This window comes from Pygoscelis adeliae, unplaced genomic scaffold (assembly GCF_000699105.1).
Source record: "Pygoscelis adeliae isolate BGI_AS28 unplaced genomic scaffold, ASM69910v1 Scaffold410, whole genome shotgun sequence".
NCBI lineage: Eukaryota > Metazoa > Chordata > Aves > Sphenisciformes > Spheniscidae > Pygoscelis > Pygoscelis adeliae.
In genome coordinates, this window is record NW_008823913.1 from 3029654 (window position 1) to 3041788 (window position 12135).

The 12135-nt window shown below is 41.3% G+C and overlaps 3 protein-coding genes across 4 annotated transcripts in view; 2 read left to right on the forward strand and 1 right to left on the reverse strand.

Annotated features, from left to right (window-relative positions):
- Nucleotides 1-7102, forward strand: UFD1L (ubiquitin fusion degradation 1 like (yeast)). Of its 2 annotated transcripts, none has more exons than XM_009318610.1 (11): nt 1-140; nt 878-910; nt 1789-1910; nt 2261-2391; nt 2803-2875; nt 3579-3647; nt 4139-4204; nt 4508-4555; nt 4930-5018; nt 5716-5797; nt 6220-7102. In XM_009318610.1, exons 1-11 carry the CDS (start codon nt 20-22, stop codon nt 6292-6294), a joined length of 909 nt encoding a protein of 302 aa, XP_009316885.1. In that variant the 5' UTR covers nt 1-19; the 3' UTR covers nt 6295-7102. The 2 variants fall into 2 exon arrangements, with proteins under 2 accessions (XP_009316885.1, XP_009316892.1); XM_009318617.1 differs by having other exon boundaries at nt 9-114.
- A 2451-nt stretch (nt 7103-9553) lies between these two features.
- Nucleotides 9554-11649, reverse strand: MRPL40 (mitochondrial ribosomal protein L40). Its single transcript, XM_009318629.1, has 3 exons — nt 11570-11649; nt 10380-10535; nt 9554-10000 (listed from the first exon to the last, which is right to left on the reverse strand). The coding sequence occupies exons 1-3, from the start codon at nt 11635-11637 to the stop codon at nt 9691-9693; spliced, it is 534 nt and encodes a 177-aa protein (XP_009316904.1). The 5' UTR covers nt 11638-11649; the 3' UTR covers nt 9554-9690.
- Nucleotides 11650-11951: 302 nt separating this feature from the next.
- The window catches only part of LOC103912466 (protein HIRA), a 45456-nt gene continuing 45272 nt past the window's right edge, over nt 11952-12135 (forward strand). The window contains exon 1 of the mRNA XM_009318741.1: nt 11952-12090. Within this exon, the coding sequence (XP_009317016.1) occupies nt 11952-12090 (139 nt within the window). The remainder of the gene's footprint in view (nt 12091-12135) is intronic.

The following is a 12135-nucleotide window of genomic DNA, read 5'->3' on the forward strand; positions in this document are numbered from 1 at the left end:
CCCCTAGTTCTCTTTCAATATGTTTGATCACCCCATCCCTCGGGTTTTCCAGAACCGCTTCTCAACCCAATACCGCTGTTTCTCGGTATCCATGCTTGCCGGACCTAATGACAGGTCAGATGTGGAGAAAGGCGGGAAGAGTATGTGCATGTTTTATTTTGACTAATAACCTGTTGGAAGAGTGTTTGTGAATAATATCAAGTAATACAGCTTTTGGCCAAGGCTGCAGAAACATTGTTGAACGGCATGGAGACATACTGTTGGCTTTGTGGCTGGAGCTGGGAGAGCACCCTGGGTGGGGCTTTAAGAAGGAAGGAGGAGGGTTTCATTGCATTAGTGTGTAATTAAAAAACTTACCGACTGAGTCCTGGTTTACGAGCATTATGAGAAGACATTCTTCTTTTCTAAAGTCTCTTGTTAAAATCTTAGGCTCATTATGAACCTTGGAAATTTATGATTAAGGACTCTTTTTCCCTCCTTGTTGTATCTCGCTTAGCTTGAACAAAGAGAATAGACGGGCCAACTTAATTTGCAGGCTGTCAGGCTAATGCTATATTGTTTTGAGTTGGCATCGATTTAAGAGCACCTATAAGCCCAAACAAAATTACCTTTAGGAAACATTTTCTTTCGTACTAGGTATTGTAAAACCTTGTCTGCTCTTTTTTTCTGATTAAATTCTGAAATCTCCATGCTAGCAGGTATATTTGTCATGACTGATTCTACTGAAATCTCGGGCTCAAAAGTGAATTTGCAGGAGATTTTAGAATCTCCTTTTTTTTAGAGGAGATTTTAGAGAAAGGAATGATAAAATTGTATGTTATGTACTCTTTGTACAGTCATACTTTTCCTAATCTTACATTCTTATTCATTTCTGCAGTAATTATGCCACCATCGGCTTTGGATCAACTCAGTAAGTGAATATTTTATTCTGGAATAACAACATTAGAAATATGAGCAAATGCATAAGCAAATACCACAGGATTTTAGTTATCTATTAAAATCTGACTTAAATAGAGAATATGAGACTAATTAGTTCCAAAAATGTGTTTTGTAAGTATTTTGTCTGTCAGAATTAATGAGGCTTGTCTGTCTTCAAGTACAGACATGTGAAGTGTTAGGCTACCTGAGGCATGAATCAATATTTATTAACTATTAATAGCGTACTCAGTATAATGGTTACAGTTAATCTAGTAAATTCTTGATCTCAACCTGCTTGTTCTGGATGCTGTTGTCTGGAGCAAAATTTATTTTAAAGACAAAGTAAGTGATAATTAACTTTGAAATGGGGAAGAAGATAACTGAATCAATAGTATAAATGGTCTTTATTTGCCTTTTTAACTATAGGGGTGTGTGTCGTCGTCGTCCGTCAGTGTGTCGTCCCCCCCCGCCGAGCTTTAGCTTTAATAGAATTTCTTTGAGAAATTAGTTTAGTCAGGATTTAGTTTTAAAATAGGCAGGGCCTGTTAAAATTCATTAGGTAGGAGCTAACTGATAATAGCACAAGGACATAACAGTAATAGATTCCTCTGCTAATACCCGCTGCCTGCTCATCTCTGAGCTTGGGGAAATGTTGGAGAGGCATTTAAAGTTCTAAGTGCGATGGCAATACAGTATTTGTGTATCTGCATTCCCTCCTGGATTTGTAGTTCTGAGCAATTGGAATAATGGTGTGAGGGGAATCCCTCCTATAGTCTGGCCCATTTTCTTGCTAATGTTCAATCTCTGAAAGCTTCAGAAATGTGTTAGTGGCTTTTAACAAATAAAATTTATTTTCTCCTTTCTCACCAGGCCGACTTAATATTACTTACCCGATGCTGTTTAAGCTGACAAATAAAAATTCAGACCGAATGACACACTGTGGAGTGCTTGAATTTGTGGCTGATGAGGGCATATGTTACCTTCCACACTGGGTGAGTTGTCTCATGCTGAACTGTCAAAACCTGAAGAGTAGGATTAGTGAGTTGCCAGTTTAATATTAAAGAGGTGGAATGTTTTCTGAAAGCACGTGTCTTTGCTAGTCATGTTCCTACAACAGCTTTCAGTCACAGCTCAGGTTTCCCTCCATGAGAGTTTAACTAAGTAAGCAAAGCAGACTACTTTTTAAGATGCACCTGATGTTCTGCCTGAAATTAAACCATGGTAAACTGGTGCATCTCAAGGAAGGTGGTGGCCCCAGCGAAAATAGGTATATGCAAGGAAAGAGAATTAAAAACATCAGTCATGTTGATAGTGGTTTGTATCTTTGTTTTCATTCTTACAGATGATGCAGAACTTGCTGCTGGAAGAGGGAGGCCTGGTGCAAGTGGAGAGTGTTAATCTTCAAGTTGCTACTTACTCAAAATTTCAGCCACAGAGTCCAGATTTTCTTGACATCACCAATCCCAAAGCTGTGTATCCTTCCTATTCAATTATAGAGCAGGGGACAAAAGTTTTTTCCCAAATTGGAATGATGAAGCAGGGCTAGCTTTTCAGGTGTGGCTCATACTCTTCCAGTAGTAGGTAACTACTACTGCTCCTTCTGAAAACAAAAAGGATGGAGAGCTTATGTACAGAGACATGGCCAGCTGCTTGCACAAAGTGTAGTCTGGAGTGAAGCAGCATGAATCTTGGCTTAAAGTCCAATGAGTTTGAGCGTCCCTTAGCCTTTTAGTAAACATTAGCGTGTACAAGTTCTTCTATCTACAGTACTGATGACTTTGAAACCACGTTTGAGAGACCAAGGATCAGAGTTTTATAACATAGTAACTTTAAAGCTTTGATGTTGCATTGAAAACAAATGTTTCATCTTAACATACTCCAAAGATTAGAAAATGCATTGAGAAACTTTGCTTGTCTAACTACCGGGGATGTTATTGCCATCAACTACAATGAAAAGGTACAGTATACAACACCAGTCCACACAGGTTTTGTTTGGTTACCATCAATTTGAGGAAATAAATTCTGTCCCATGTAAAAAAAAGTACGCTGTGTTTCAGGAGCTTATGACCACATGAGTATTTTGACTACATCTTGTGAGTAGATTTTACAGATGAGTATTTTTGGCAGCACGTGTGCACATTTGATCACTTGGGGTTACAGACTAAGCTCAGTTGTTGGATGTTGGTGCTGAAACAATCAATACAGAGCTGTGCAGTATTGTTGACAAGTAATGCGAGATGGTAGATCTGAGAATTGGTTTTCTATTGGAGGAGAAAAGGGCTCAGTTAAGTCTTCTCCTGAGCTGCTTAGAGTGTTTCTTGACTCACAAGAAAATAAATTTTTGTGCTGTTTTTACAAGTCAAGGGACAGAATTTATCCTAAACTCAATTTGTTTTCAAAAATGCAGATAAGGTACAGTAAGAGTGCAGCAAGGCATGGTAAAAGGTAGGTTTCTCTAGCTCCAGTATATAGCAATCTTCTAAGTTAAAAATCTTTGCTCTCCAGTTCTTTAGAGACCCTGCAGTACCCAGTCCTCAACCTAAAGAACACTTATTTCAATTCTCTTGAAGCTATCTGAAGGGAGAGGTTTTGATATGCTTTTCTTATGTGTAAGCTGAGCTCTTTCATGTGCAATCTTAAAATATTCATTCTTGTTTTAGATCTATGAGCTTCGGGTAATGGAGACCAAACCAGATAAGGCTGTGTCCATCATAGAATGCGATATGAACGTAAGTTAAAGGTGATGTGGAAAGTCTGCTTTTACTGTGTCCTCCCAAAAGGAGAGGGCATCTTGTTCAGTGATAGCACTGTGCACCAAGCACCTCTGATGCTGCAGGAAAGATAAAATTGGATGGGGTAGGGAAGATGACTCATTTGAGACTACCCCAAGTACCTTTGTAACCACATCTGTGGTCTGCACTTCATGTACCATCAGGTGACTGTAGTGCCTAGATTATTTAACAGCCCTGCCTTGATTCAAACTCCAGTGATACTGTGGGGTGCTGTCTTACTGCTCTGTTTCAGTTACGTGCTAAGAGTCATTCCTGGGAGGCTTAGTCTTTTTAGTTCTGAGTTAAAATGTTTAACAAGCAAACTTCAGTTCTTTCTAGATCAAAATGGAGTGATAGTTTGTGGAGTTTGGAGGAATAGCAGTATAAAGCTTATATGAGTAAAAGAAAAATATCAATCATGCTTATTTTCATGCTGCTTGTGTAAATAGGTGGATTTTGATGCTCCTTTGGGGTACAAGGAACCAGAAAGAAGTGCACAGCATGAAGAGACCACAGTAGGTTAAGCTTCTGTTCTTCAAAAATGTATTCCCTAGAAGTCAGGCTTGCTTGTGATGGAACAGTGAGCGCCAACATAAATTTTTTTCCTGAAGCAATTTCTTAAGACTAAACTTCACTTAACAGATGCTTTTGCTTGTGTTACTTAGGAGATGGTTGTCTGCTAACTGTTGATTTTGGAAGATTTTGGAAAGGGATTGTTTTGAAGTTTTGTTTGGTCAGAAATATGTGGAACTGTTTTCATGTGTTCTGCATATGACAACATGAACGCAATGAACTAACTTTTTTTTTTCCCCTCAAAGGATGTTGAAGCAGACCATAGTGGATATGTGAGTGACATAGGATTTCGTGTAAGTCCCATGTTTCTGCTGGTTTCTGAATGTTGTAAAATGGTGAGGGAGAGTTGTTCCAAAAAACTGCAAAATGCTAGCACCTGTTCTTAGAGGTGCTCATCATTTAACTGGCAAGTATCTGTGAATGTTTTGTGGTGCTTACAGCCAATAACAGGTGTGACTTGCTGTCCTTAAAAGGGCAGTCTATAAATGGGAGACAGAAACATACTCCTACACCCAGGGTTCATCAGCTTATATGTACCAGAAAGAAACATGCTGAATCAAATAATTAAATAAAAATGATAGTAAGATTTTACAGAATCTAGTATCCCTGTGCAGTGTGCTTTCAAATACAAGGTAAGGTTCAATTAAAACTCGTTATGTATACATAGGCATTCTCTGGCTCTGGGAACAGATTGGATGGCAAGAAGAAAGGTGTTGAGCCTAGTCCATCGCCAATTAAACCAGGAGACATTCGAAGGTATGTCTGTTTCATTTGGTTGTCAGCAAGTGAAGGATCAGTGTTTGAGCGGAGTTGTTTGTTTTTCTGCTCCTGCAATATAAACAAGCTAATTTTGTCATAAGTTTGCATTTAGAAAATAAATAGCCTAATCTTCTAGACTGACTGTGAGGTCCCTTACTACTTAAGATGCAGATCCTAAGCTAATGTTGCCAAAAGTCAATCAACTCTGGTTCTATAGAAGACAAGTAGGGAGAGGCAGCAGGTCTAGACTGGGCTGGTGGGCTGGATTGAGTGATGCACAGAACCCTGCCAATTTTCTAAAGTTAAACTTGGTGTAGAGTGAAATCTTATTTTGAGTTCGGTGGATAACTAAAGCCAAGCCATGTGTGGGTTTGTTGGTGTTGTCATTTACGCGTGTCACAATAAAAATTGAACCCTTGTGGAAAAATGTTTCCATGGCCCTGTGGAAACCACAGGCTATGTGGAAACGTGCCCACAGCCAAGCTTCTACAGCAGCTCCAGTATCTGATTATTTCATGCAATGCATGCCTACCCTCAGAAAATAATTCAGTGGTTTAACTCTAGAATTATTTGGTAATGAAAATTCGCAGCCAGTGTTGGTACAACACTGACAGACATAGAATAGGTCTCACTGTGTTCAATTGGATGGTAGGTATAAAACTTCTTTCATAATATTTTTATGCTTCTTTTCCAGAGGAATACCCAACTATGACTTCAAGATTGGTAGAATCACATTCATTAGAAACTCACGTCCACTAGTTAAGAAAGTTGAAGAGGTAAATAAAGTTGGATCCTTCCCAATTTTGCACAGAATTAGAACTACTGTCCGAGTCTGTGGTTCCTCTCTCCATACTTGATTTTTCACAGTGCACTTCTGTTACAAAGTGGTAGTAGTTAAAAAGTGGATTGAGTTAGGTGAAAGCAATCTCTGATGTCCTTGCTTACTGATGTAAAAAGATTGGCCTGACATAAGTTTCATAAGCCAGTGCATACTTGTTTCAGTTGGCTGAAAGGTCACTGAAATGCTCGTATTTTGTTTTCAGAAAGAAAGTAGTTATCATGTAGATTAAGGCTGTGAAATGTCTACAGTCAGTTGCTGCTCCGGTGGAATGTTCTTTCTAACGATTGTTCAGCTTTCGTCACACGCAAGCAGTGAGCAAAGAAGTAACAATCTTTTTTCCCTCTTTCCTTTCTCCAGGATGAATCTGGAAGCCGGTTTATTGCCTTTTCAGGAGAAGGCCAGTCCCTGCGCAAAAAGGGAAGAAAACCCTAAGTTGTGGTACCTTTAGTCAGTTAGGAGGAAAATAAAACAATTGCAGCATATTGGATCTTCGTTACTGCAGTTGAGAGGAGAGATTGTTTTGCAATGCAGGAACACTTTTACTGGTTTTGGTTTCACGTTTAAAACCGGAGCTGTCAGACTGTCTTAATTTCCAGTTGAAAATTAAGTTTTAGGAATTCTGAAGGAGGTTTTTTGTATTTGTTGTAAAGAGGGAAAGTCTGTCTTGGGTAAACCTGAGAAGTAAAACCAACGAGGTCTACCTTAGTAAAAGGTCAGGTTCTTAGACTACATGCTCTCCTCAAATCCTGAGTGATGATGGTCTCACGTTGCTCTGTGCTTGATATTTTCCTCCCTCTGTATATCTTTTCCCACAGTTCCAGGTAAGCTTTTTGGTGTGGTGCAAATGAAGGCTAACACTTGGGTGTTTAAGACTTTTGTGCAGGGTGTTTCTTTGATCTTAGCTTCAGGTGTTGGGTTATAAATCATCCTAAGCAATCCCCCTGTAATTGCTTTTTATATTTATAATTAATCACATGCCTTTTAATAGTTCAGATACAACAACGTGCTGTAGCAATCTAAGGGCACGCGTGGGGAGAGGCGAGACCCAGCCTCTCTGCCTGGTGCCAGTGAAGGAAGGGAGTGCAAAGCTCTGGCGCCCTGCGCTTCGGAATAGCGGTGTCGGTGTTCGCTTGTGCATCCCTCCCAGGGCCGGCGTGTCCCTGTTGAGCCTTTAGATGGGTAACCGGGTGAAACCCCTGTGCTCCCTCCTGACGGGCCGAGTAAAGGATCCGTGCTGACCAGCGCGCGTCCCTGGTGTGGTGATTTCACAGAGAAACCGAAGCGGGGGGGGGGGGGGGGGGGGGGGGGGGGGGGGGGGGGGGAAGGCAGATAGTCTGGTTCTGGTTTCAGGAAATGAAAAAAGACTGGGGAGGTTTGAGTTCAGTTCCTGCTTCTTCCAGAAGCTGGACTAATTCATTGACCATGATTAATGAGCAACTCAGATGTCTCATCACCCCTAAAGCAATTGTGACTTAGATGCTTAAGCATCTGTAAGGATCTGTTCCCTCGTTTCCCCCCCTGTAAGGAATGGGTACAGAGGGAATTTTTTTTTTCACCCCAGAGGGATTTCAGGAAGATAAATGCCTACCTGCCTAATGCACAGGCAGCTTGTACGGGTACTGAGTGATGGAAGGGCAGGTGGCAGGGACATATTACAAGGGGAAATCTGGTCACAAGCAAACATGACCTGGCATCTGTGATACTGACATAAGCATCACCACCTGCACTACCATCAACAGCTAGCTGTGCAAATGCAGGCACAGAACAGGGCACAGTAGCAGGGCATCTCAGCACCCCCAGATGCAAACTGCTTAAATTTATATCAGCAAATTGAAGCACATTTGTAACCATTGAAATATGCAAGGGTATCTTATGTTTGCTAAAGGACTCCTGTTCTCTTGGAGACTATCGGTCGCTGTCCCGCCCGGGCCCCTGCGGGCAGCGCGCCCGGAGCTCCGTAGGCCGCTGCTTGTGGGAGAGAGACCCCCGCAGCCGCCTGCGGGCGAGCTGTCTCGGCGGTCACACAACGGGGAGGGGTTGGGAAATCAGGCGTCTACTTGGGGTGGCCTTAACAGCTAGCGGGGGTATTTTGACAGTGTTTTGCTGTAAAAGCTCTTGATTTCAGTTACTCTAATATGCCCTTCCTAATACGAAAAGCTGCCATGTTGCAAGCAAAAAGTACTCCTGGGGCGTCCAGAAACGCTCCTGGCAACAGCCCCACGAATGCCGAAAGATGGGAGCCCTTCAGCACAGGCTGCAGCATAACTCATCCTTTCAGCCAACTAGGACAACTTCTGGCAGGGAGAGTAGCACAAAAGTGGTAGTTTTCTTCATAAAGGAGGTGTCCGAGGCAAAATATAAATGTGACTTACTTTGTTAAAAGCTTCCTTATGTACATGATAAATTTCTGTTCCTCATTTTATCTCAAATAGTCATAGCAGGAAATAAGCTCTGTAAGACTGGAACATCCAATACCATAATGGTAATATTTTTTTTCCTGTATTTCAGGAAGCTTTGTGCAAGAGTGAAAGAGCTCGAGTTCTGGAAAAACAGAAATATGCTCCAGTGTGGATGCTCAGGAAGAGCCCACCACCTGACTGGTATCTTCCACTTGACCAAGATAAACCAAATTAGCAAGACTGTTTTGCTGTGTTTGGTCAGTGATGTAATACACAATGCAGAACTATGCTGGGTTTTTTTTTCTTCCATATCATCTTGAAACTCTACAACTGTAGCTCTGCTCTGCAATGCTTTAGTACTCATTCAAAAATTCTGAGAGTTTATTTAAACACCTAGTATTTCTTAAAGGGAGAATTGAGGTGCTTAATTTGATTCTGGTCTCTTACTACTGTCTTACGCTTTAGGATTTCATCTCAGCAGGCAAATCCCAAATCGGTGCATACATGATCTAGCTCCTCTTGCTAGATGAGGACCTCTTCCCCTAACGGATGGTGTTTTGCACTTTTGGAACAAGGTGCCCACCCCAGGCCTGCCAGATGGGAGAACAAAAGCAAGCTGGGACTTCTCCCTGCCAGTTCAGGACAATCGCAAGCACTGGCATTTAAGAGGTATTTTCCAGATTCACTGTTGTCGTGGATTAAGAGCTTTTCACCTGGTGGGATGATAGTGCAGACCCTGGAACTGCAACCCTGCCCCTTTGTGGAACTGCTCTTGAATGGTGGTGTGTGTCCATGGCAGTATTCAAAATTACTACAAAAATAAAGGTTTAAATAACTGAAGAGAGACCCGTTTTGTTTTAGGGCAAACCCTTAAACTTAGTTATGATATTTACATGGCAATGCAAAAAAAACCAAAACTTAATTTTGGCTTTGTCACGGTATGTTTTCCATCTGTTTTCCCTCTTACATGCAGAAGTACCTCACTGAAGTCTGAAAAGAAAGGCAGTAAACAGTCAGCTGCTACCTCCCTTATAGTACAGACTCTGATGTGATGACTGTGACATTCTTTCCTCATAGCATAGGAATCTTCCAAGTTGTGGTTTATGCAGAACAAAAAAAAAAATGCTGCTCCGGAGTGTATGGAGGGATGAGAGGTAGAGGGCCCCGAAAGATAAAATACTCTGTAAAACACTACTTCTTTGTCCTGTTCTAGCACGGCACAAGTGTAAGGTAGCGTAGTTTTGTTGGGTGTCTTACTACCTAGATAGCCGCTTAAAAAACCCAAACAGATACTTCATTAATACTTTTTTTTTTACAGTCACACACCTACAGTATTTTAACCTGCAGAAGAAATTGTTTATTCTTATTCCATTCTTTCCTTCTTCAGTCGGCTGAGTAGCTCATGCCAGATGAACAACAAACTCCTCCATCACTGTGTATACACTTTGGTGATATCAACACATTTTCCTTCAGGAGGATCATAACCAGGAAGTGGCGGGGTATAATTAGGTCCATCTCTCTCAAAAGGGAAGAGTCCCTCATCTCGTCTGATTGCTGCCTGATACAGCTCTTCAGATTCAAGGCGCAGTTCCTTTAGTGCCTCTTGCTGAGCTTCTACAAGGGTCTGAATTGCTTTCTTCTCTGCCTTATCTTGCTTCTGCTTAAACAAACACCACTTTTTCATAAGTAAAACTCTTCTTTCGGTCTCCTCAAATGACAGAGGGGTAAGACTTCGCACCCTGATAAAGAGTAAGATAACACTGTAATAGAGAAATAGCCTGCACTCCAAAGAGCAAATTAAAAAAAAAACCAAAAAACACACACAACAAGAAAAACAAAAAACCCATCGCAACAAATAAAACCCCCACCAAACCCAAAGAATACATTTCATTCACACAATGTCTGTGAGGTTTTCCACAGTCATTTTAACAGGAAATTCATGTTACTATTTTTTCACTGCTTTTAGCAGGAACAAATAAAATTTGCTTTCCACATTTTTGTCCCAGTAGAAGTAGGTAAGGTTTTGTACGCAGGCTAGCACTACATTGCAATTTTGCAGAGAAAGAAATTACAAGTGTTTCTACCATGAATGCATGGTGAAAAGACAGTCTTTCTTACCTGTTGCTATCCGAGTACTTAAGTGGTGTTATAAAATCCTCAATTGGAATCATTTCAGGGGCAGCTTTTTCCAACTTTTTAATCTTCTTTTTCATACGATCCTTCTGTGCTTGCTCTCTCTTTACATCCACTTTCTTCTTCTTCTTTGGTTGTGCTCTACAAGGGAAATAATTACGTGAATGAAAGAAGATCTTTTGTCATTTAATTCAACACCAGCAACTTTCACTTCCACTTTACTTTTCTAAGGACCGTTCCTTCCCATTGCTTAATTTGGTCCCATTGGGGACCAAAGAAGTTCCTGCCATTAGCTTTATTCAAGTAAAGTAGTTTCCAGGAGACAGTAATACGTCTTGTGAGATTTTCTGCAGAGAGAACTACCTGCCTGAGAAAGGCAATCTCCAATTTTGTGCTGAACATCAGAATGACCTGAGGAGATTCCACAAAAATTGAATTGAAATTGTTGCGCACTAGCTCAGAGTGTAGCAGAGCAGGTCACAGGTTTATCTGCAAATACTCCTGTCACCTCACATTAAAGAAGAGAGTGAGTGGTTTTACACATGCTTTTAAAATTTCCACATGTGGAACCAAATCCACAGTGCAGATGTTACTCTCCTGTTGTACTCCTCCACGCAGATCCAGTATACCCAAGATAACATGCCACGCTCCACAAACACAAAACTAATCCTCACAGTGGATGTGTGGGATATCATTCCTGCCTTGCAGATCGAACAACCAACCTTTAATAGTGTGAAACAGTCTCTCTGATGGTACCTAATAGCGACCAGGATATTTTAAATCTAGTTGCATCAAAACAAAACATGGATACCAAAATGTAACATATATGTAAATGCAGGCTGTCCGGTATACCGCTTTGTAGTAAAGTGTTTTCGGTTCAGCTAGGCTTTCCTTTCCATTGTTGCTCAAAAGAGGATTCTGGAGCACAGCTTAGATCTGAACATCTCCAAACACATTCTGTGGTTGAGGAAGCAAATACGACTACGCACAAGCATAAAGCGGTAATTGTATAGGTTACTGTTAAACTCTCCTCAAGAGGCCAATGGTTCTTAAGTACTTTTACATACAGTGATTTAAAAGAAAAAATCTATAGTTAAAAGTTAATTTGGACTCGGGACAATGTGTTCCCCAAGGATGAAAACACTTCCATGTAACTCCATGGTAGTTGCACTCACCTCACGGGGAGAGATGCCCTGAACGCCAGCAGTGAAGTCTCCCAGTGACTTCCTTGGAATGGAACCATCTGGGGCAGCCAAGAACTTAAGAAAAAGGAACATAAAGCATGAGAAGAAACTGACTTTGATGGCATTGATTCTGCAAAATACAAGAGGTATTTATCAGTCATAAATTACAATGACGAGTTTTGAATCATCTTTGGCTACTTAATTCATGACAGTGTTTGCCTGGAGATGATAACCTCAAACTCTTCAGCAAGGTAACTAAACCCAAAATTTGGGCTGTTCAGTGTTGCGAAGCCACAGGGTACCGAGGGGCGGAGCAGATACATTTTTAAAGTCTACGAATAGGTTAGAGTAATTTTATTCTTAAGCTCCGATGATGGCCTCTTTGAAGTGCCGATTTTGGAAAAGTAAAACCACCTCCGTTCAAATCGGGAGGAGAGAGACGCCGTTTCTCAAATCTCGGCGGACGTCACGAGAGAGAACCGGCCCGGGTGCCCGCGCACCGCCTGCTCAAGGTGCGGAACCAGGCCCGCACGCACCACATCCCGCTCCCGGCCCCG